Consider the following 24,813-nt stretch of genomic DNA (forward strand, 5'->3'; position numbering starts at 1 on the left):
CACTTGATTCCAGCTAAAGGTGACAGACAGTCACACAAATACGTCACAACTGATCTGCAATATAAACATGTTTTTGTTCAAGGTGAAAGACAGAACTGTTTTCATAATACCCAAGTTTTTTTTCAAACACTTGCGTCATTTAACACTTGGATTACACTTGTGTTTATTCAGTCACAATGTTTAAGTTTGACGTTTCAGAGATAAATTAATTTATTGACTGTCTCCTGTTAGCCACTCCATCATCAATGCATTGATTTCACAAGATATCCAACAATTTGTCTTTGCCCTTTTTATTAGTTAATCCACTGTATAATACATTAATAAAATACAAATGGTAGAAAAAGTTATTGTCACGGGCGTCGTATGAATTGGACCAAAACACAGCGGGAATGTGAATGCTCATTATCTTCTTTATTAACCAAAAAAAATGAACACTGAACGAAAAGAACGACGAAAGCAGTCTTGTCAGGTGCAACAAACACTAAACAGGAAACTACCCACAAAACCCATGAAAAAACACCCCTACTAAATAGGACCTTCAATTAGAGGCAACGAGGAACAGCTGCCTCCAATTGAAGGTCAACCCAATAAACTAAACATAGAAATAGAGTAACTAGACACAGATATAAAAATAGACTAACATAGAACATAAACCAAAAAACCCCGAAACACATAAAACAAACACCCCCTGCCACGTCCTGACCAAACTACAATAACAAATAACCTTTTTACTGGTCAGGAAGTGACAGTACCCCCCCCCCCCCATAGTTGCAGACCCCAGATGCACCTCAAACAAAAAAAAACACAAAAATAAACACAAAAATAAACCCCAAAACTAAAAATAATCCCAAACTAAAGGGAGAGAAGGGAGGTTGGCCACCATCACCAACGGTTCTTGTGCTACACCCCCCCTTCCCCATCCTCCTGCTATGGAGGTGGCTCAGGCTCTGGTGGCTCAGGCTTAGTCCCCAACCTAACCTGTCCACCCTCGCTGAAGGCTCAGGGCTAAGGCGCGTTGCTGGAGACCTCGGCTGATGCGCGTCGATGGAGACCTTGGGCTGATGCGCGTCGATGGAGACCTCGGACTGGAGGGCGACTCTGGGAGCTCCGGACTGGAGGGCGACTCTGGGAGCTCCGGACTGGAGGGCGACTCTGGGAGCTCCGGACTGGAGGGCGACTCTGGCTGCGCCGGTTCCGGACTGGAGGGCGACTCTGGCTGCGCCGGTTCCACGACTCTGGCTGCGCTGGTTCCGGACTGTAGGCCGTCTCTGCAGGCTCAGGACTGTGGGCCGTCATGGAAGGCTCTGGACTGTGGGCCGTCTCTGCAGGCTCCGGACTGTGGGCCGTCTCTGCAGGCTCCGGACTGTGGGCCGTCTCTGCAGGCTCCGGACTGTGGGCCGTCTCTGCAGGCTCCGGACTGTGGGCCGTCTCTGTCGGCTCAGGACTGTGGGCCGTCTCTCTCGTTTCCGGACCGTGGGCCGTCTTTGCAGGCTACGGACTGTAGGACATCGGAAGGTCTGGACGGGTAACTGTCGCCGGAAGCTCTGGACTGGGTACTGTCGCTGGAAGCTCTGGACGTGGACTGCGCACTGCAGGCCTGATGCGTGGTGCTGGCTTTGGAGGCGCCAGACTAGAGACACGCACCACAGGGCCAGTGCGAGGAGCAGGACGTACTGGACTGGGCTGACGCACTGGAGGCCTGGTGCGTGGGGCTGGTACTGGAGGTACCAGACCGGAGACGCACCCCAAGGCTAGTGCGAGGAGCGGGAACAGGACGTACTGGACTGGGCTGACGCACTGGAGGCCTGGTGCGTGGGGCTGGCTTTGGAGGCGCCAGACTAGAGACACGCACCTCAGGGCTAGTGCGAGGAGCAGGAACAGGGTAAACCGGACCCTGAAGACGTATTGGAGGTCTGGATCGTATGGCCTGCACAACCCTTCCTGGCTGAATGCTCAATATAGCCTGGCCAAGCTGAGGAGCTTCTTTCGAATGCACCGGCCTCTGAATGCTTCTTCGTAATACAGTGCGCATTTCCACATAGCTCGGTGCCTTCTTCATTCGTTGCTCCCCATAGCTCCGGAGCACATTAATTTCAGTACAGTTTTCCTCCACTTTCTTTTTCCAGTCCTCATTTATGACATCTAACATGGATGAGTTGCTGTCAATAGCCCTTTTATGCTGATTCCAAGCATACATAGCATTGATATGATGCTTTGCCTTCGAATGGAGCTTAAACTCAGAATCTTTAAACAGCGGCTTTTCCAGTTCAGAAAACCCTGACTCTGATGTGAAGGCAGATTCAGGTGTATTGGGCAGAGAAAAATTCCTACAGGCAAAACAATAAGTCGAATCTTGACTTACAGAATATTCAAGCCATGAATTGTCCTTATACCAGGAGCTGTTCAAAGCCCTTTTCCTAGTACCATGCTGAGTTCTGGGAAATGTTTTCAAACACGGCTGTACAGGACCCCTTGTCTGGATCTTGAAATGTCTGAAATACATGTTAAATAATGTGTCATATTTCTATGGAAATGTATAATTAAGGGATCCACAAGATTAGATACTAACAGCTGCTAACTAAAATGTGTACTTTAAAGTATAGGCCTGGCCTACCATTGGGTCCTTTTGGAACAGAAGTATGATATCTCTCCCTTTCTTTTCATGTTTAATTGACCCTATGCAAAAATAAGTCTTCTGTGGTTAAATCTAAGCATCCAATTACCCACATTTTAGTCCAATCTCAATCTTAATTACAAATCCCCATTATCATAACTTGTACCTTAAAATCAACTAACAGCCTAAGTTACTAGTTAGATCATGGCTAGCCCTACTCTGCAGTAAGTAACTTAGCTAGCTATAATTTCTTACACCTTTACAATAGCAAACAGGCTATCTGCAAATTATGGTAATCTTTTGAGTAACGTTAACAGATGGATATTAACAATTGTTCGTTTTGAGTTCAAGTATGAAAATCTAACTGAGTTAATGGATTTGAAATTGCTGAATGTTAACTTTCTGAACACTGACAGCTGTAGCCTACTAGTTACCCCACATTAGCTCAACATTCGTATACCGTAACTTACGACACTGCACTGTATTTGCGTGTATTACTCATAAACATAATGTAAACATAATGTTAGGCTAAATTGGGAACCGATCTCTCTTATCTGATTAGCTGTCTGTTAATGGAGCCAAAGGTCTAGCGTTAACTTACACAGCGACTCAACTTTCGTAAAAGTTGTTCAGGAAACCTAAACCTGATGCTAAACCTTAAAACTTAGTTCAAATATGATGCTTCGCCAATCGCAAAAAGAGCTCGTGGAGCTGTGGAAATATTCTCTCTTCTTCTTCTGTATGTTCTTCTTATTCTTATTCTTCTGTATCTCGCAACCAACGTTAATATTCTCTCTTCCTCGTCCTCGATTTGAAAAATGCGCCGCCGAACGTCAAAATAAATGCTTCCTTCAACAAGAGGTGAAATGAGATGTCAATCAGCATCAAGCTGCCAGTAGCGAATTAAATTTTGGGGTGGCACCCGGGGTGGCCAATCAGATGTCAGGGGTATCCAGTGCCACCCCGGACACCCTCTGGCTCCGCCCCTGGTTAAAGGCTGATTTGTAATTCATATATACAGAAATATAATTTAAAAAACAGTACACTACACTTCCTATGAATCATGTAAATACTCGGTTCATCTCAATATCTAATGCCCTTCATCTGCATTGATCTGATAAACACAGGATAGGTGTAGTATTTCATCAAATGAGAGACTTAATTTCAACCAGTAGAGAATGTGAAACCCTTTATTGAAAGAAGTTCATTATCCAAGTGTTATAAATACATGCATTGTAAATATTATAATTGTATTATTTTAAATACAAGTTCAATCTGTACTTCAATGCACATCTGTTGTGCTTTATAAAAACAGAGGAAGAAAGAGGTGGTGTAAAAGACAGAAAGGGAAAGAGGTAAGAACATAGGAGCAGGGAAGGCAGCATATGATTAATGAATCACAGTGCTATCCAAATATTCTCTCAGTTCATCATAATTACATAATTGTCTCTAGTCGTCCCGAAGGTTATCTTATTAAAAGTGGGTGAGGTGGCGATGATGGGATATCATATCTGCAGACAAGAGACAGATGGTGAGAGAGAGATAGCATGTTTAAGCCTTGTGTTTTTATTTTTTATTCTAACATTGTTAGTCATCATAATAATCAGGAGGTGAAATGCAAAACTGACCTTGGATCATTAACTCTGGAACTACTGCATCTATATCTGTATTTCAATGTAAAGCATTTCTTTAATAATACTTCCTGTTGACCTGACCAAGTGACCTCTCACCTCTGATCATGCTGTGTCCTCTATGTAGCCAGTTCAGATGTGGGAGGGGTTCACCGACACAGCTGATATAACCTAGAGGATTTAGGGAGAAGAGGAGAGAGGAATGATGTGAAGGAGAGACTGTTATTGAGAAATAAGGTAGTTAAAGAGACAGTGCTCAACAGGAATCTGTGTGTGTGGCCTCACCTGGTGTCCACACAACACTAAGTGGCTGCAGAGTACTTTATGCTGAAAAACATGAACGGACACACGAGGACAAACAATATAGCGTAGTTATAGAAATAATGAAGTGTCTTACTATTCTCCGTGCTTGGCCCTCTTGCCTATTCTTTGAAGGTGGAAAAAGACACATTTATACACCTGAGCCTGCTTACTGCACAACACAATCCATTAATCAGATTGATACATAAGTGTGTAGGTGTGTGTTGTAGGGTGTCTAATTGATTTACATTTTTTCAATATGGGTGATTTAAAATAGCCTGCTTTGTTTGGGTACAGACATCACACCCTTACCTAAACAGCACCCTCACCTGAGAAGTAAAAATCAAAGGGAGAGAATCTGGACATTGAGTACCTGCAGTTGACATAGCAAAGTAAATGGAATAATACTCTTACTGCAATGGGAATGGCTCTTAAAAGAGCCTTTGGTTGTGCATAGCGTAGTCTATGCTGTTGCCAGGGAACAGCACCCTCTTCGAAGAAGTAGGAGGTGAAGATCTCCCGCACACGGATTGCCTCTTGCTGCGTTGTTGGACCCCATCCTTGAAACAACCTGCAAAGCAGCAGACTTCTCCTCTGGCACACAGCGGTGAGCTGCAGATCCCCTTCTGGTCCTCGTGTCCATCTTCATCCAATCAAATCAAATCAAATGTATTTATATAGCCCTATTTACATCAGCTGATATCTCAAAGTGCTGTACAGAAACCCAGCCTAAAACCCGAACAGCAAGCAATGCAGGTGTAGAAGCACGGTGGCTAGGAAAAACTCCCTAGAAAGGCCAAAACCTAGGAAGAAACCTAGAGAGGAACCAGGCAATGAGGGGTGGCTAGTCCTCTTCTGACTGTGCCGGGTGGAGATTATAACAGAACATGGCCAAGATGTTCAAATGTTCATAAATGACCAGCATGGTCAAATAATAGTAATCACAGTGGTTGTCGAGGGTGCAACAGGTCAGCACGGCAAGGTGGACTGGGGACAGCAAGGAGTCATCATGCCAGGTAGTCCTGAGGCATGGTCCTAGGGCTCAGGTCCTCCGAGAGAGAGAAAGAAAGAAAAAGAGAAAGAGAGAATTAGAGAGAGCATACTTAAATTCAGACAGGACACCGGATAAGACAGGAGAAATACTCCAGATATAACAGACTAACCCGAGCCCTCCGACACATAAACTACTGCAGCATAAATACTGGAGGCTGAGACAGGAGGGGTCGGGAGACACTGTGGCCCCATCCGACGATACCCCCGGACAGGGCCAAACAGGCAGGATATAACCCCACCCACTCTGCCAAAGCACAGCCCCCACACCACTAGAGCGATACCTTCAACCACCAACTTACCATCCTGAGACAAGGCAGAGTAGAGCCCACAAAGATCTCCGCCACAGCACAACCCAAGGGGGGGCACCAACCCAGACAGGAAGACCACGTCAGTGACTCAACCCACTCAAGTGACGCACCCCTCCTAGAGACGGCATGGAAGAGCACCAGTAGGCCTTAACAGGAAGCCAGTGTAGGGAGGCTAGCACTGGAGTAATGATCACATTTTTTGGTTCTAGCCAGGATTCTAGCAGCCGTATTTAGCACTAACTGAAGTTTATTTAGTGCTTTATCCGGGTAGCCGGAAAGTAGAGCATTGCAGTAGTCTAACCTAGAAGTGACAAAAGCATGTATTAATTTCTCTGCATCATTTTTGGACAGAAAATGTCTGATTTCTGCAATGTTATGTAGATGGAAAAAAGCTGTATTTGAAACAGTCTTGATATGTTCGCCAAAAGAGAGATCAGGGTCCAGAGTAACGCCAAGGTCCTTCACAGTTTTATTTGAGACGACTGTACAACCATCGAAATTAATTGTCAGATTCAACAGAAGATCTCTTTGTTTCTTGGGACCTAGAACAAGCATCTCTGATTTGTCCGAGTTTAAAAGTAGAACGTTTGCAGACATCCACTTCCTTATGTCTGAAAAACAGGCTTCCAGTGAGGGCAATTTTGGGGCTTCACCATGTTTCATCGAAATGTACAGCTGTGTGTCATCCGCATAGCAGTGAAAGTTAACATTATGTTTCCGAATGACATCCCCAAGAGGTAAAATATATAGTGGAAACAATAGTGGTCCTAAAACGGAACCTTGAGGAACACCGACATTTACAGTTGATTTGTCAGAGGACAAACCATCCACAAAGACAGACTGATATCTTTCCGACAGATAAGATCTAAACCATACCAGAACTGTGCTAGTGGCAGACTCCACTAAGCTGGCAGGCTGGCTAACAGCCTGCTGCCTGGCCTGCACCCTATCTCATTGTGCAGCTAGGGGAGTTAGAGCCCTGTCTATGTTCGTAGATAAGATGAGAGCACCCCTCCAGCTAGGATGGAGTCCATCACTCCTTGACAGGCCAGGTTTGGTCCTGTTTGTGGGTGAGTCCCAGAAAGAGGGCCAATTATCTACAAATTCTATCTTTTGGGAGGGGCAGAAAACAGTTTTCAACCAGCGATTGAGTTGTGAGACTCTGCTGTAGAGCTCATCACTCCCCCTAACTGGGAGGGGGCAAGAGACAATTACTCGATGCCGACACATCTTTCTAGCTGATTTACACGCTGAAGCTATGTTGTGCTTGGTGACTTCTGACTGTTTCATCCTAACATCGTTGGTGCCAACGTGAATAACAATATCCTTGTACTCTCTACACTCGCCAGTTTTAGCTTTAGCCAGCACCATCTTCAGATTAGCCTTAACGTTGGTAGCCCTGCCCCCCGGTAAACAGTGTATGATCGCTGGATGATTCCTTTTAAGTCTAATACTGGATAATAATGGAGTCGCCAATGACTAGGGTTTTCAATTTGTCAGAGCTAATGGTGGGAGGCTTCGACGTCTCAGACCCCGTAACGGGAGGAGTAGAGACCAGAGAAGGCTCGTCCTCTGACTCCGACTCACTGCTTAATGGGGAGAACCCGGTTGAAAGTTTCTGTCGGCTGAGTGAGTGACACCGGTTGAGCATTCCTACAGCATTTCCCTCCAGAAGCCATGAGAAAATTGTCCGGCTGCGGGGACTGTGCGAGGGGATTTATACTACTATCTGTACTTACTGGTGGCACAGACGCTGTTTCATCCTTTCCTACACTGAAATTACCCTTGCCTAACGATTGCGTCTGAAGCTGGGCTTGCAGCACAGCTATCCTTGCCGTAAGGCGATTGTTCTCCTGTATATTATGAGTACAGCGACTGTAAGAAGAAGACATCATGTTAATGTTACTACTTAGCTTCGGCTGGTGGAGGTACTGACGAACCACGTCCAGATAAAGCGTCCGGAGCGAAAAAGTTGAATGAAAAAAAAAATGGAAAAAAAAGTTGATTGAGGGAAAAACAAAAAATATAAACGATAATTAAAAAGTAAAAACCGTAAAGTTGTCAGGTAGCAAAGTAAGGTTAGCAACAAAACGCACAGCAGCACGTAAACACGTCTGCCATGAACTTATGCAGGACACAGGTAGCCTTCACACATCTGAATTCCTCCAGGAGGCAGTCCCAGATGGCCCTGGTCACCCAACCTTGCAGGGCCCTACAACTGTAGGCAATCGTTGTGAAGGAATCTCCAGTTACAAGGTATCTGTAGGAATGTGGAAGACAATGTAATTATTATACTTTTACATCACCAGGTCATTGTGGAGTACTAAAGTATAATATCCCTGATAACAAATCATGATAACATTGGATTGACACATGCATGGACAAATATGTGCATGTGTAGCATGTGACAATAACAGGATCATATCAAGGATAGCATCACAAATTAATACATAAATACCCCTTGAAGCTTGAATCTGAGTTGATCATTTGAATCAGCTGTGCAGTGCTAAGGCAAAAACAAAAATGTGCAACACTTTGAGTCCCCCGGACCAGGACTGTGAACCACTGCTCTTCATTGGAACCTCTTCATATGTAGTTAGGCTTTCAAAGCGCTCTTTATCTGAGGACAGAAAACATCACAAGAAACAGACTTCATTATAGTCAAATTACACCGCACTGAAGATTATGTAACTATTATCTCCGTCCCCACTTTTAGGGACAGGAACTACACAAAAGTACCTGCCCTATCCAGAATAGCCTACTCTCTCACTTTTACAGTTGGGGCTGCTATCCTTTCACCCTCCTCCATGGCTGTTAGCTAGCTACCTACAAATGCATTTGGAGTTTGTTTTTTTATAGTAATAAATACATCAATATAGCTAGCTAATATGAAGTTAGGTAGCTGATGATATTTAATTCACTTAGCTAGCTATCTACAGTATGTGAAGTTGAAGCCAACTAGCTAGCTCATTTAGCAGCTCATTTGAGTTAGCCTGCACTGTAGCTAGTTAGCTAATAATACATTGTTTTTTTACATTTTCAAAATGTATTTACTTACTTGAATAGGTTCTCCCAGCCATGTGGACAATTGGAAACAGGGAACAAAGTTTGTTTGTCACCAGAGTTTTTGAGGAAAAAACTATTGAACTATGTACCCATTTAATAACCAGACCTTCATACAAACTTGCTATGCTGAATTCTTGATGCACAATCGAACGTGCTGTCATATGCTACCAGCACGCCCACAAGCGAGTCACAATGGGCGGCCTAAGCGGCACAATTTACCTCTATCTGGTGTACATGCACCGTTATTCATTTTGCCTGCAGTCTTTTTGTTTAATCAGTGGTGGTTAACCTTGCATTGGACTTACTTAACGATTTTGGACAAAGATAGAAAATGCTCTGCATATTATCTATAAATGTAAGAAATTATATGTAAGAAATTATAGAGGATATATATATATATATATATATATATATATATATATATATATATATATATATATATATATATATATATATATATATACAGTACCTGTCAAAAGTTTGGACACCTACTCTTTCCAGGGTTTTTCTTTATTTGTACTATTTTCTACATAGTAGAATAATAGTGAAGACATCAAAACTATGAAATAACACATATGGACTCATGTAGTAACTGTCACGGATACCTTGTAATTGTATAAGTGTGCCCTTTGTTCACCGTTGTCCTGTCGATTATTGTTCCAATGTCCTTTGGTTCGTGTGAGTACCTGTGCTATGTTGTTTTGGCTTTCGTGCCACGTATATTGGGATTACGGGTCTCGTCCCATGTGATAATCATTGTGCGATTGTGTATTTATTCGAGGTACTCCTCGCTCTTTTGTTTGGGTTTCTACCCTGTGTTTTGTATACCTGTTTTCTTGGTCTTCGTCCCCGTGCCTTTACACGGTATGCTGTAATTTGGGAAATAAAAACCCCTATTACGCATTCCTGCGCATGTCTCCCAATCCTTCATACCAACGTGACAGTAACCCAAAAGTGTTAAACAAATCAAAATATATTTTATATTTGAGATTCTTCAAAGTAGCCACCATTTGCTTTGATGACAGCTTTGCACAATCTTTGCATACTCTCAACCAGCTAGTCACCTGGAATGCATTTCAATTAACAGGTGTGCCTTGTTAAAAGTTAATTTGAGGAATTTCTTTCCTTCTTAATGCATTTGAGCCAATCAGTTGTGTAGTGACAAGGTAGGGGTGGTATGCAGAAGATAGTCCTATTTGGTAAAAGACCAGGTCCATAATATGGCAAGAACAGGTCACATAAGCAAAGAGAAACGACAGTCCATCATTACATTAAGACATGAAAGTCAGTCAATACGGAACATTTGAAGAACTTTGAAAATTTCTTCAAGTGCAGTCGCAAAAACCATCAGGCGCTATGATGAAACTGGCTCTCATGAGGACCGCCACAGGAAAGGAAGACCCAGAGTTACCTCTGCTGCAGAGGATAAGTTCATTAAAGGTAACTACACCTCAGATTGCAGCCTAAATAAATGCTTCACGGAGTTCAAGTAACAGACACATCTCAACATCAACTGTTCAGAGCAGACTGTGTAAATCAGACCTTCATGGTTGAATTGCTGCAAAGCAACCACTACTAAACGACACCAACAAGTGGAAGAGGCTTGCTTGGCCCAATAAACATGAGGGCATTAGACCTGTGGAAATCTGTCCTTTGGTCTGATGAGTCCAAATTTGAGATTTTTGATTCCAACCGCTGTGTCTTTGTGAGACACAGAGTAGGTGACCGGATGATCTCCGCATGTATGGTTCCCACCTTGAAGCATGGAAGAGGTGTGATGGTGAGGGTTGCTTTACTGGTGACACTGTCTGTGATTTATTTAGAATTCAAGGCACACTTAACCAGCATGGCGACCACAGCATTCTGCAGCAATACACCATCCCATCTGGTTTGTGCTTAATAGGACTATCATTTATTTTTGAACAGGACAATAACCCAAAACACACCACCAGGCTGTGTAAGGGCTATTTGACCAAGAAGGAGAGTGATGGAGTGCTGCATCAGATGACCTGGCCTCCACAATCACCCAACCTCAACCCAATTGAGATGGTTTGGGATGAGTTGGACCGCAGAGTGAAGTAAAAGCAGCCAACAAGTGCTCAGCAAATGTGGGAACTCCTTCAAGATTTTTCGAAAAGCATTCCAGGTGAAGCTGGTTGAGAGAATGCCAAGAGTGTGCAAAGCTATCATCAAGGCAAAGGGTGGCTATTTATATATTAAAATTAAAATATATTTTGATTTGTTTAAGACTTTTTTGGTTACTATATAATTCCATATGTGTTATTTCATAGTTTTGATGTCTTCACTATTATTCTACAATGTAGAAAATAGTAAAAAATTAAGAAAAACCCTTGAATGAGTAGGTGTTTTAAAACTTTGGACCGGTAGTGTATGTGAGATGGAAACTGTTTATTGCTACATTTTGTCAGACACATTAAAAAAGTTTTTTTCTAATATTTCTCATGTTTGTACGATTGGATGATATATTATTTTAACGTTTTAGGTTGATTTATTTCTCCCCCATTTGGGAATTGTTTTGTGTTTTCATTTTGGCTTTGATTCAGAGCTTATAAGGACTTCTGGGGTATTCTGTCCAGAATACCCTAGTTTAGGTGATTACCGTATGCCACCATTGTGGTTCTGTTTCCTTTAACCCAATGGAACACAGAAGGCTGTGTGTGAAGCTGGACTGTGTTACTCATGGAGCTGTGTTCTGGCTATTCTATGAGGGGTTAATGAGGACTTGACTGTAAAACAAGGAAGAATAAATAAATACAATTATCTGTTACCCTTGTTGGATGACATTTAGTGGATTTTGTCATCAGGACATCTGTCTATTCTTCTGCACAAAAGCAATGATGGTTTCGACAGAACTTGTTAAATTCCTATGAAACACACACACACACACACACACACACACACACACACACACACACACACACACACACACACACACACACACACACACACACACACACACACACACACACACACACACACACACACACACACAGAGGACCTTACAATAGACCTTGTCTAGCCTGTTACAGTTCCTAAAGGTGACTAGCAGTGGCTGTTACTGCAGCTGGTTTTAGAAGTCTGGTCCTGGCCCTGTTATCAGAACATCTTTGTCTGAGGTAACAGTGCATTCATTACCAGGAGGCATTAGTCCTATGTGTGACAGAAGGAAGCATACCTCCAGACACTTTCTGTGTGTGGGTGCTGTCTATGCAGCTGATCCAGTTCCACCCTCCAGCCATTTCACTTAACTCAACCTCAGTGTGATCACGAGAAGAAACCGGTAGGAGTCTACCTGAGAGTGTCATACGTCACAGGACTGGAGGCATCTACTGTAAAACAACAACGACAACTTCACAACAAGGTATACCGCGTCTCTGAATTGGTCCCATCAAAGGAAACTGTGTTGTTTATTGTATTTTTATGTGTGACAGTGGAAGCATATTGTTTGTTCACATCATGATAGCAGGTCTACAGAGCTTACATATTTTGCCTTGCTTTTCTAACTGTTGTGATCCACACAAAAAAACACCTAAACTATCCCTATTTATAACACATTGTCACCTTTTCTCACTAACAAGTTGATTAGCAATCCAGAATCAGGATTGCTGTCATAGAATAGTAAAGTATAAACACTCCCAGTTAAAGCTGGCTCTTCCTACTCAAGGGCGATTATCATTGACTAGGCATTCTGTGTCAGTGACTAGGCATTCTAAGAGAAGAATTCCATCCATATCCTATTTCGGTGTAGTATTTGTCCAGTATCAGTTAACCAGAAATTCGTTTATGGTCTGTTGAGATGGGTTCGAAGTGTGAGAGTGGTGTAAACTGACTTTCTGTGGAACTCTTCATGGCATATTTATTTAGCGGTTATGTACTTAGTGATGGTATCATCATCATGAAATGATGAGGACAAACATTCTTGATAAAGATTTTCTTGACATAGAGAGATCATGGTTTCGTTTTGACGCTACCTCTAATCTCAAGGCTATCACAAGGAACTATCCTGAGGGATACCTGTCACCCTCTCTCCAACTCACCAACTCTCTGTCTCTATTTCTCTCCCTCTCTTAATCTCTCTCTACCGCTTCTCTCTCTGTCCCTCTCCCTATCTCTCTCCTCATGGTGTCATTGTGTCACAACCAGACAGGCAGGTTCAGAATGGGGATTTCTCTAAGTAGAAGAAACTAAATGAGAGATTTCCCAGAAGCAGATTTCCCATCAGCTCACTCTAGCAGACACCATTATGATCTGTTATTATCTTTAGGAATCTTTGTATCCATGTGACTCTTTGAATGTCTGTCGGTTTGCATGCATGTCTGAATGGGTCTCTGAAAACAAATCTGACATTGTGAATAGTTTGTTTCCTCGTTCCAATGATTTTGCAGTCATTATCACCTGTTGTTTGGTTGAATTTTGGACAGACTTAATTTTCAACATCTCCTCAATGACTCACACCTCAAAAACTTGGTCAAGTCAAAGCATTGCAGCCAACTTTGAAGGCGAGTCGAGACAAACTGATCTACAAATCACCTTGCATCATAAATAACTACTCATTATTATATCAGTATATCAGTATATCAGTCAGTCACAATTTACCCATGACACACAGTGTTGATGCTCTGAACATGGCCAAAGTCAACATCAGCTTGAAATGATTGATAAGTCTGGTGACAATGGCAGGGACAGGAGTGGAAGTTCACTGGAGTTACTGATGAGAAGGAGACAACAGAGATGAGATGAAACATATCTTCAGATGTGCGCACTTAACTCAAACTTATTGTTAATAATGCACCGATGTCAATAGAAGATATTTGTGAATTCTTCAGTTACAAGCATGGATTTGGGCCTATCCGTTTGCACAGAAATGCGGTCTCTGGTCTACAAACAGCCCTTGTACCACAAAGACATAGAGATATAGAGCAGACATGCTGTTCTCAGCAGTGACTAGGGTCTAGTTTCAATAACTCTTTTGGCATAGAAGAACAGCATCACTGCCTAGGTCCCTACCCTATCTGCCTGAATAAAATCTAAAATAGCAGCTAGCAAGATGGGGATAACAGAGGTTATTTTGAATAAGTTCATTTTGCAAGTGGCTAATTTGGATCAACTACTTTCACTAATACCAAAGCAAAGGTTTTTCCTGCAAACTTTGGTTTTAAATCTTGCCGTTCTGGCATGTCTTCCTCGTGATTTGTTGAGAGGGTTGTCTGTCTGAATTTTTTTTCACCTTATCGAAGTTGCCAAAAGAGTTAGCCTGTACTGTTGCCTAGGGTCAGGTTTCTGAGACTACTGTTCATGTTCTACTACTGTAGAGCCCAGGATATTTGAGCTTTGAAGGACAGGGCTCCAGACTATGGAGGGAAGAGCTCAATGTACATACAGTTACTACAAACACATGTGTTTGGGCACTGGGAAAATGCCAGCAGCACTCTCTCTCTCGCTCTCTTTCTTCCTGTGTCACCGTGGCATTAGGCCTGCAGCCTAAAGAGACAGCATAGGTGTGCTCATCAGTTGGGCTCTGCAAACAGAGCAGACAGTGAGAAGAAGCAGATACGGTGTCAAGATGTCAACAGACACAGAGAGAGAAGTTACACCTGCTTAAATGGGTAAGTAATTGAATGGACATGTATTTAGAGCATGGAAACTGCAACTGAAAGTCAACTGCACATTCAAACTTTTAATATACTGTACACAAAGTAATGTGAATATATACAATTTGTCACGGTGAGCGCTACTGGTGGAGAAGTCAGGTGCAGGAGAGCAGAGAGTTGTGAACAGGCGCAGACTTTATTAGGGTAGAGGCAATAAAACAGACGGACGCCACTGCGTCAAAACCTCCAGCCAAAGGAAAAGTGCAAAGGCGCGAAACAGTCACAAAAAATGAGCAAATGTTACAATGAACAACCTTCGTGAAATACCACGGAAATAACGGGAAAAACCCAGCCTGGCGCGTACACATGAAACACGTAACAAATACAATTTCACACAAAGACATGGAGGGGAACAGAGGAATAAATACATACAGTGTGATTAGGGAATGAAAACCAGGTGTGCAGGGAACAAGACAAAACAAATGGAACAATGAAAAATGGAGCGGCGATGGCTAGAAAGCCGGTGACGTCGACCGCCGAACGCCGCCCGAACAAGGAGAGGAGCCGACTTCGGCGGAAGTCGTGACACATTTCATAATATACATAAATATTGTGGAAATAGATTTCAAGGTGTTTATAAATATGTAAGAACTTCAAGAATGTCAACTGACACTAGATATTTTAACATTAACGTTAAGAAACTGCTTGCTTCAACCTTGATTCAGTGTCATTTTGATAATGCCTGCTCTGCTTGGTACAGTGTACTATCAAAAAAGCTGAAAAAGAGAATGTAGGTCATACAAAATAATGTTATCAGGTATATGCTGAATGTTCCCCCTAGGACCCACATAGGGGTACAGGAGTTCCGGGAGGTGGGCTTGTTGCTTTTGGAGTCCAGAGTGGACCAACTTAAACTTAATCATATGTTTGACATCTTAAATGATCGTGCCCCAGGTTACATTAAAAACCACATTGATATGGTTTATAACCAACACAGTCACAATACCAGAGCTAGTGTTATGTCTTGTAAAATCTCAGGAGTAAACAGTACTGCGAGGAGCACGTTTTTCCATACAGGTATTTGTCTATGGAATAGCCTTCCTTGGAAAATAGCTTTAAAAAGAGGGCAAAGTTTTTCATTTGTACAAGGTTGTCTAAGTAAGAGAAACCACTCCACTGCTCCTTGTGCCCCCTACTGCTGGCCAGGTGTATTTATTTGAAGGATCGGTATGATGTGCAATTAATAGATTAATAGATTGTTGATTTTAAGGTTAGGGAGAAGTGCCACTTTTTAGAATGTCAACATAAATGAATGTATTTATGGTTGTTTGTAATTTTGTCTTGTCTTTTAATCATTATATGTGGTATTGTTTTTACCATCGAGGACCACTTTGGAAACAAGCGTTTTAATTCATATTTTCAAGTGATATCCTCTGGATCCACATTGTACATTTTGTTGTATATGTCTGTTACCCAAAACAAATTAAATTCTATTCAATTCAAACCAATCATGCATTAAGAAACATTGACAGAAATTACAACTATAGCGTTCATTGTATACATGTTGTCAATATATCTCATTTGTATCCTGCTGCATCAGCTCCCATAATAGATAGAAATGCTGTTTGTATTACACATAGAAACGGACTATTCAGGGATCCAACACACAACATATCCACAGCAAATACCAACATCCTCCATGATACTTAGTTAGAACATTTCACACAGTATAGAAATCGTATTTATTATTTATTCATATTTGACCTTTACTTAACTACGCAAGTCAGATAAGAACAAATTCTTATTTTCAATGAAGGCCTAGGAACAGTGGGTTAACTGCCTTGTTCAGGGGCAGAAGGACAGACTTTTACCTTGTCAGCTCGGGGATTCAATCTTGCAATGTTTCAGTTACTTGTCCAATGCTCTAACCACTAGGATACCTGCCCCCCATATGCAGTTCAGAAATAAATCAACCCTGTACACCATTGACACAACCAATACAAATATTGATAGATGAATATAACACCGTATGACAGAGTTTATTTGTTTATGACACTGTCATGTCCATATCAGTGTCAAATAAAGTGTTACCCAAATTGACTTGAATGTAAAAACAACCCACTTGGGCAAAAAACATACCAGTAGACTAAGCAAAATGGGAACAGTCAAACCAAAGAGAGGATCACAGAGACACACCGTTTGACTGATTAGGAGTTTCTGAATTTACATCTGTATTTGTTTTACAGTTTGGCTGAGAAGTCTCTCAAACAGGTATGTTTAGTTTTCTTTAGTCACTTTGAGGAAGAAGTAGATTGTTTGACATTCTGCCCTGTTTGTGTTTGTGTCTCTGTATGTCAGGTGGGGTTAACAGATTAATATGGATGTGTACTTTAAACTCTGTCTTTGTGTGGGAGCCTAGAAAATAGACTAAAAGAGATTGAGACCTAACCTTAACCCTTACCCTAATCCTTACCCTAATCCTAACCCTAACCTTTACCCTTACCCTTACCCTCAGGTCAGTGAGATTTTTGATGTGTCCGCTGGTATAGCTGAAGCTGTTGTTGATTGGATGGTACTCAGCTACAACGTCATGGACGTTGATGACCCCTCTCACAGACCTCCACAGGGTTACATCATAGCCCAGGTTGATGTCTCCTTTCTTATCAAAACAGTAGCTTTTCCCCTCCAGCTCAAAGCAACTGTCCTTCAGGGCTCCAAGCACCTGGAATGAATGCAAATGCATGTTCATTCACATACCGTAGACCCAAGCCATATACCAAATATGTTAGATATATTAGATGAGATACAATATATAAGTACAGTTTGATGTGCTGTACACATGAGGAGTTGTGCAGTAGCTACCTGCCAGGGTTGGACCGTGCCTGGTGTCTTGCAGTCCTTTTTGCTGCAGATATCAGCCACTGCATGGACGATGGCACTGACCGCCATCTCCACACTGAAGACTACGTCCGCATGGCTGTTGTTTAGCAGGATCTCTGCTGGGACTGTGAAGGAAGACAAAACCTTGGGGTCTCCCGACCCATTTGGCAGGGAGTAGAACTCCTTTAGGAAGGAGTTGTTTCCTATGACATCATTGATGTCACTCAGATTCATCAGGTAGTGATGGAAAGGAGCCAGGTTCCCTCTTTTGAAGGAGAAGCCCACCACATGGCCGATTTCAAGGAGGTCCATATCTCACCCTCTCCCCCAGCCCCGACCCCAGCGCCTGACCACTCAACACTCGGTACAGGTACGTCATGCGAGTAGGCTTGGCGAATTACACCACCACCTTGACCTTGGGGTTGCTGCGGATGGTTTTTCTGGCATTTTTGACAGCTGAGTTGATGTCAGGGCTGGTCAGCGAATCAGGGAGGATCTCCTTGAAGGCCACACAGATCCCTGAGGCGGTTGCCTCGGAGACGAAGCTGTCCAGGGCAGAGCGGCCGTAGTCTCCATCCGTGGTGACCATGCCCACCCAGGTCCAGTTGCTGTTGCTAAGCAACCGAACCATGGCATGCGTCTGGTACAGGTTGTTAAGCACGGTCCTCAGGAATGCGGGGAAATGGATCTTGCCACTCAGGATAATGGCGGTGGAGGCGTAACTGATCTGTGACGATTCAAAGCGATAAGGTCATGTTGGATCAGAAGAAAATATTTAATATGGGCTATGATTGGAACAGTTTTTCTATTCAGGTCACATGATTTTAAAAAAACTCCTGGATTGACTCCTGGCTTTGGGGAGGATGACAACTCTGTCAAACTGCAACAACCTTGTACTTGTTCATATTAATTATATTTTAAAGAAGGGGGGGGGCGTCAGGAAGTCCAGGACCCAATCAACGGGGTTGAGACCCAGGGCCTCTAGCTTAATGATGAGCTTGGAGGGTACTATGGTGTTGAATACTGATCTATAGTCAATTAACAGCATTCTTACATACTGTAGGTATTCCTCTTGTCCAGATGGGATAGGGCAGTGTGCAGTGTTATGGCGATTGCATCGTCCGTGGACTTATTGGGGCGGTAAGCAAATTGAAGTGGGTCTAGGGTGACAGGTAAGGTGGAGGTGGGTGGGATTGGACTGCTTGCCTGAGAAATGAGCTCCAGGTTGTACAACCTTTATGTGAGGTGCTGACTAATGGAAGATAAACTATACAAATAGTTTATCCTTGCTGTGGATTGATCTAACCAATGTTTTGGCTAAAGAGCCTTTACCTGTGTGAAGTCAGCTGAGGCCCTCAGAGCGGTGGTGACATCAGAGCAGGAGTCGTGGATATGGTACCGCAGAGAGATCCCTAGTGTAGTCGGGACAGGGAATCTGTTGGCCGACTCTACAGAGTGGTTCATAGCCAATGCCTGGGTGAACCCGCCCGTGTTGAACGTGTGTGTGTGTGTGTGTGTGTGTGTGTGTGTGTGTGTGTGTGTGTGTGTGTGTGTGTGTGTGTGTGTGTGTGTGTGTGTGTGTGTGTGTGTGTGTGTGTGTGTGTGTGTGTGTGTGTGTGTGTGTGTGTGTGTGTGTGAAAGGTACATAAAGCATAGTTGGATCATCACACTGTCTGTGGTTAACCTGTCAGAGTAAATCAACTCTCTCTCACGAACACTTAGTCATACATGTGGACAGAATCACACAGAGAGAGAGAGAGAGAGAGAGAGAGCGAGAGAGAGAGAGCGAGCGAGAGAGAGAGATACAGAGAGATACAGAGAGATACAGAGAGATACAGAGAGATACAGAGAGAGAGAGAGAGAGATCTTATCTTTGCACTCACCTGACACACTATGATGCATGGGGTGCTGAGAGGTCGGGGGATTCCTCTACTCCCTCATGGATGGAAAACAGCCCTCCAATGATGCTGTGGCTCCTGCTGCTTTGAAGTCTCCCACTTTGGCCTTGCCTGTCTCCAACAAGGACAGGATGACTAACAGGTGGAGAACATCACCCATGGGTTCCATCACCTCTCTGTTGGTACTGTCCAATTCTCAATTTTGGTGTCTCTCGTTGCAGTTTCTCTCACACTCCCTCTAACCCTCTGACTGTGTCCGTTTCTCTCTCTCTCACACACCCTCTCTCTCACTGCCTCCATCTCTCTCTCTCTCTCTTCCTCTCTCTGTCTCTCTTTCTCTCCCTTCCTCTCACTTTGTCCCTGTCTCTCTCTCTCTCTGTCTCTCACTCTGTTTTCTCCTCTAGCAGACTGACACAGTGACCTGACAGTATCTTCAGTAAAAACACACCTGTTGCTTCCTCCTAATCTCATCTAATGTCTGCATAACCCTGCCCCCTCCCAGCCCAGCCCACTCTCTCTGACAGACATCCACACTGACTAAAAATGTTTTTGTTCAAGGTGAAAGACGCAGTGTGGTGACACCTCTTTTCCAGAATTGTTTTCATAATACCCAAGTTTTTTTCACAGTTGTGTCTTTTAACACTTGAATGACACTTAAGTGTTCATTGAGTCACAATGTTTAAGTCTCCTGTTAGCCACTCCTTCATCATCAATGCATTGATTTCACAAGATATCCAACCATTTGTCTCTGCCCCCTTTTTAGTTAATCCACAGTAGAATACATTCATAAAATGATAGAAATAGTTTTTGCTTTGTTTAAAAATTACTGTATGAGGTCCTGTATCATATCCAATTGCAGTAGTAACACAATGCAAACACTATAATAAATACATTGACCATGCTTTTCCAAGAAGACTACTAGAGGATGCTAAAATGTTGTTCCTATGGTAAGTAAGAACCCTCATTCAGGCTATGTAATAATAACTCTTCAAAGGTGAAATAAGGGTGGTTATATTTGTCATGTTTCACACATGTATAAGTGTGTAATCTATTCATTGTGTGGTGAAATGGACATGTGGTTTTTGCATAGCACACTCCCCCTGAGAAACCCTGGGAGAGTGGAGTCACAGCATGGGATCAGCCATTATTGATGGCAACCCAGGCACTCAACTGGCACAATACTGTCACCTACAGCATAATTATCATTGTCACAGCTTAGATGGAAATATATCCTGCATCTACTGTAGTAGTGAGAGCTCATAAAAATTAGCAGCTAACAGCTTCGCCTCCTCAATGTAGTTGTACTGTGTCAGTGGAGGATGTACATTGTGTCAAGATGATAATGATGATGTGTGTATTCCAGTGATATATTATTATGTTGTATATTATTGTATGTATATTATTATTACATCTCTTTCTCTGGGGTCTCTCTTCAATTAAGAAATGGACTATGGTTGACCTGGAGATTCCTAATCTTAATTATTCTGATCAAATGGCTTTCTGCTAATTTGAAAGAAAGATGGTCAAAAACTGTAATTATTATTATCTGCTCCTCTCCTCTCCACTCTTTGGCCCTGGCTGCAATATTAAGGTTAGAATAACATTCAGGGGCCTCCCGAGTGGTGAGGCGGTCTAAGGTACTTCATCACACTGCTAGAGGTGTCACTGCAGACCCGGGTTTGATCCGTACGGGAGTTGCGATGGGACAGGACGGTAACTACCATTTCGATATCACAAAATTGGGGAGAAAAATGGGTAAACAAGTACAAAAAATCTTTAAAAAAGAATAACATTCAGGACACCAGTTGCATGAAACTGGCTGCAGTATTGTAGAAACATAGTGTAGGACAGCGAGGCATGTAACTTGCTGTCATCAAGGCAAAGGGTGGCTACTTTGAAGAATCTCAAACATAAAATCTATTTTGATTTGGTTACTATATGATTCCATATGTGTTAATTCCTAGTTTTAATGGCTTCACTGTTATACTACAATGTAAAACAATTTTAAAATAAAGAAAAACCTTTAAAGGAATAGGTGTAGGCAAACTTTTGACCGGTACTGTATATAATATACAGTTGAAGTGGGAAGTTTACATACACTTAGGTTGGAGTCATTAAAACTCGTTTTTCAACCACTCCACAAATTACTTGTTAACAAACTATTGTTTTGGCAAGTCGGTTAGGACATCTACTTTGTGCATGGCACAAGTAATTTTTCCAACAATTGTTAACAGACAGATTATTTCACTTATAATTCACTGTATCACAATTCCAGTGCTTCAGAAGTTTACATACACTAAGTTGACTGTGCCTTTAAACAGCTTGGAAAATTCCAGAAAATTATGTAATGGCTTTAGAAGCTTTTGATAGGCTAATTGACATCCTTTGAGTCAATTGGAGGTGTACCTGTGGATGTATTAAGGCCTACCTTCAAACTCAGTGCCTCTTTTCTTGACATAATGGGAAAATCAAAAGAAATCAGCCAAGACATCAGAAAAAAAATTGTAGACCTCCACAAGTTTGGTTCAGCCTTGGGAGCCATTTCCAAATGCCTGAAGGTACCACGTTCATCTGTAAAAACAATAGTACACAAGTATAAACACCATGGGACCACGCATCCGTCATACAGCTCAGGAAGGAGACACGTTCTGTCTCCTAGAGATGAACGTACTTTGGTGCGAAAAGTGAAAATCAACCCCAGAACAACAGCGAAGGACCTTGTGAAGATGCTGGAGGAAACAGGTACAAAAGTATCTATGTACACAGTAAAACGAGTCCTATATCGACATATCGTCATAACCTGAAAGGCCGCTCAGCAAGGAAGAAGCCACTGCTCCAAAACTTCCATGAAAAAGCCAGACTACGGTTTGCAACTGCACATGGAGACAAAGATCGTACTTTTTGGAGACATTTTCTAGTGGTCTGATGAAACAAAAATATAACTGTTTTGCCATAATGACAATTGGTATGTTTGGAGGAAAAAGGGGGAGGCTTGCAAGCCAAACACCATCCCAACCGTGAAGCACGGGGGTGGCAGCATCATGTTGTGGGGGTGCTTTGCTGCAGGAGGGACTGGTGCACTTCACAAAATAGATGGCATCATGAGGTAGGAAAATTATGTGGATATATTGAAGCAACATCTCAAGACATCAGTCAGGAAGTTTGGTCGCAAATGGGTCTTCCAAATGGACAATGACCCCAAATCATACTTCTAAAGTTGTGGCAAAATGGCTTAAGGACAACAAAGTCAAGGTATTGGAGTGGCCATCACAAAGCCCTGACCTCAATCCTATAGAACATTTGTGGGCAGAACTGATAAAGCGTGTGCTAGCAAGAAGGCTTACAAACCTGACTCAGTTACTCCAGCTCTGTCAGAAGGAATGGGCCAAAATTCACCCAACTTATTGTGGGAAGCTTGTGGAAGGCTACCTGAAACATTTGACCCAAGTTAAACAACTTAAAGGCAACGCTACCAAATAATAATTGAGTGTATGTAAACTTCTGACCCACTGGGAATGTGATGAAAGAAATGAAAGCTGAAATAAATAATTCTCTACTATTATTCTGACATTTCACATTCTTAAAATAAAGTGCTGATCCTAACTGGCCTATGACAGGGGATTTTTCCTAGGATTAAATGTCAGGAATTGTGAAAAACGGAGTTTAAATGTATTTGGTTAAGGTGTATGTAAACTTCCGACTTCAACTGTACATACTAAGTGGAAGGTGTGAATTATTAAATGCAGAATAATGTGTTTTCTAGTTTAGATATGTAGTGTTGTACTAATGGTTGAGTCTTTGCTGCTTTATTCTGATCTTCTGTTGGTCATGTGTTTGTTTCCTCTGGTTCCCCTCATTTTTAGACCTGCTTCTAGAATGTTATGTTTAGAACTGCTTCTAGAACATGTATTGTTTAGAACGGCTTCTAGAAAATGTTTTGTTTAGAACTGCTTCTAGAACATGTTTTGTTTAGAACTGCTTCTAGAACATGTTTTGTTTAGAACGGCTTTTAGAACATGTTTTGTTTAGAACGGCTTCTCGAACATGTTTTGTTTAGAACTGCTTCTAGAACATGTTTTGTTTAGAATGGCTTCTAGAACATGTTTTGTTTATAACAGCTTTTGAACATGTTTTGTTTAGAATGGCTTCTAGAACATGTTTTGTTTAGAAGTTGTTCTCAAATATGTTTTGTTTAGAACAGCTTTTGAATATGTTTTTTTTAACGGCTTCTAGAACATGTTTTGTTTAGAAGTTGTTCTAGAATATGTTTTTTTAAAACGTCTTATAGAAAATGGTGTTAAATGTTTTATTTTAAATGACATGAACTCTTGATTGGTGGAGGAAACCCAACCTGGCTACACTGAACTGCTGAGCTTGTATTAGTGTGTGTGATAACAAGCACAGTATTTCAGCATTCTACTTTTCTTTTAGCTTTAATCTCATCATCAAACCCACTCCTGAAACCTGGCTCCTGGTTAAGATTTGTTTAAATTCCAAATGCCTTGTACATTTTGAGTACCGTATTAATTGATCCAAGGAGTTGGAAATTATATACAGTGGGAGAACAAGTATTTGACATTTTGCAAGTTTTCCTACTTACAAAGCATGTAGAGGTCTGTAATTTATATCATAGGTACACTTCAACTATGAGAGACGGAATCTAAAACAAAAATCCAGAAAATCCCATTGTATGATTTTTAAGTAATTCATTTGCATTTTATTGCATGACATAAGTATTTGATCACCTACCAACCAGTAAGAATTCCGGCTCTCACAGACCTGTTAGTTTTTCTTTAAGAAGCCCTCCTGTTCTCCACTCATTACCTGTATTAACTGCACCTGTTTGAACTCGTTACCTGTATAAAAGACACCTGTCCACACACTCAATCAAACAGACTCCAACCTCTCCACAATGTCCAAGACCAGAGAGCTGTGTAAGGACATTAGGGATAAAATTGTAGACCTGCACAAGGCTGGGATGGGCTACAGGACAATAGGCAAGCAGCTTGGTGAGAAGGCAACAACTGTTGGCGCAATTATTAGAAAATGGAAGAAGTTCAAGATGACGGTCAATCACCCTCGGTCTGGGGCTCCATGCAAGATCTCACCTCGTGGGGCATCAATGATCATGAGGAAGGTGAGGGATCAGCCCAGAACTACACGGCAGGACCTGGTCAATGACCTGAAGAGAGCTGGGACCACAGTCTCAAAGAAAACCATTAGTAACACACTACGCTGTCATGGATTAAAATCCTGCAGCGCACGCAAGGTCCCCCTGCTCAAGCCAGCGCATATCCAGGCCCGTCTGAAGTTTGCCAATGACCATCTGGATAATCCAGAGAAGGAATGGGAGAAGGTCATGTGGTCTGATGAGACAAAAATAGAGATTTTTGGTCTAAACTGCACTCGCCGTGTTTGGAGGAAGAAGAAGGATGAGTACAACCCCAAGAA

General features: G+C 42.3%; 1 protein-coding gene across 3 annotated transcripts; it reads right to left on the bottom strand.

Annotated features, from left to right (window-relative positions):
• Positions 1–16,590: 16,590 nt before the first annotated feature.
• LOC115177257 (G-protein coupled receptor family C group 6 member A-like) lies at positions 16,591–19,633 on the bottom strand. Of its 3 annotated transcripts, none has more exons than XM_029737868.1 (4): positions 19,348–19,633; positions 18,797–18,937; positions 17,447–18,191; positions 16,591–17,306 (listed from the first exon to the last, which is right to left on the bottom strand). In XM_029737868.1, exons 3-4 carry the CDS (start codon positions 17,774–17,776, stop codon positions 16,872–16,874), a joined length of 765 nt encoding a protein of 254 aa, XP_029593728.1. In that variant the 5' UTR covers positions 17,777–18,191; positions 18,797–18,937; positions 19,348–19,633; the 3' UTR covers positions 16,591–16,871. The 3 variants fall into 2 exon arrangements, with proteins under 3 accessions (XP_029593728.1, XP_029593729.1, XP_029593727.1); XM_029737867.1 differs by lacking the exon at positions 19,348–19,633 and having other exon boundaries at positions 18,797–18,975.
• Between the last annotated feature and the right edge of the window lie 5,180 nt (positions 19,634–24,813).

This window comes from Salmo trutta, chromosome 37 (genome assembly GCF_901001165.1).
Source record: "Salmo trutta chromosome 37, fSalTru1.1, whole genome shotgun sequence".
Taxonomy (NCBI): Eukaryota; Metazoa; Chordata; class Actinopteri; order Salmoniformes; family Salmonidae; genus Salmo; species Salmo trutta.

Coding starts and splice junctions, on each gene's coding strand:
- LOC115177257 (XM_029737868.1), bottom strand. CDS start 17,776: ATGGACCTCCTTGAAATCGGCCATGTGGTGGGCTTCTCCTTCAAAAGA. Junction 17,307..17,446: donor GCACGGTCCAACCCTGGCAG/GTAGCTACTGCA, acceptor CATTCATTCCAG/GTGCTTGGAGCCCTGAAGGA.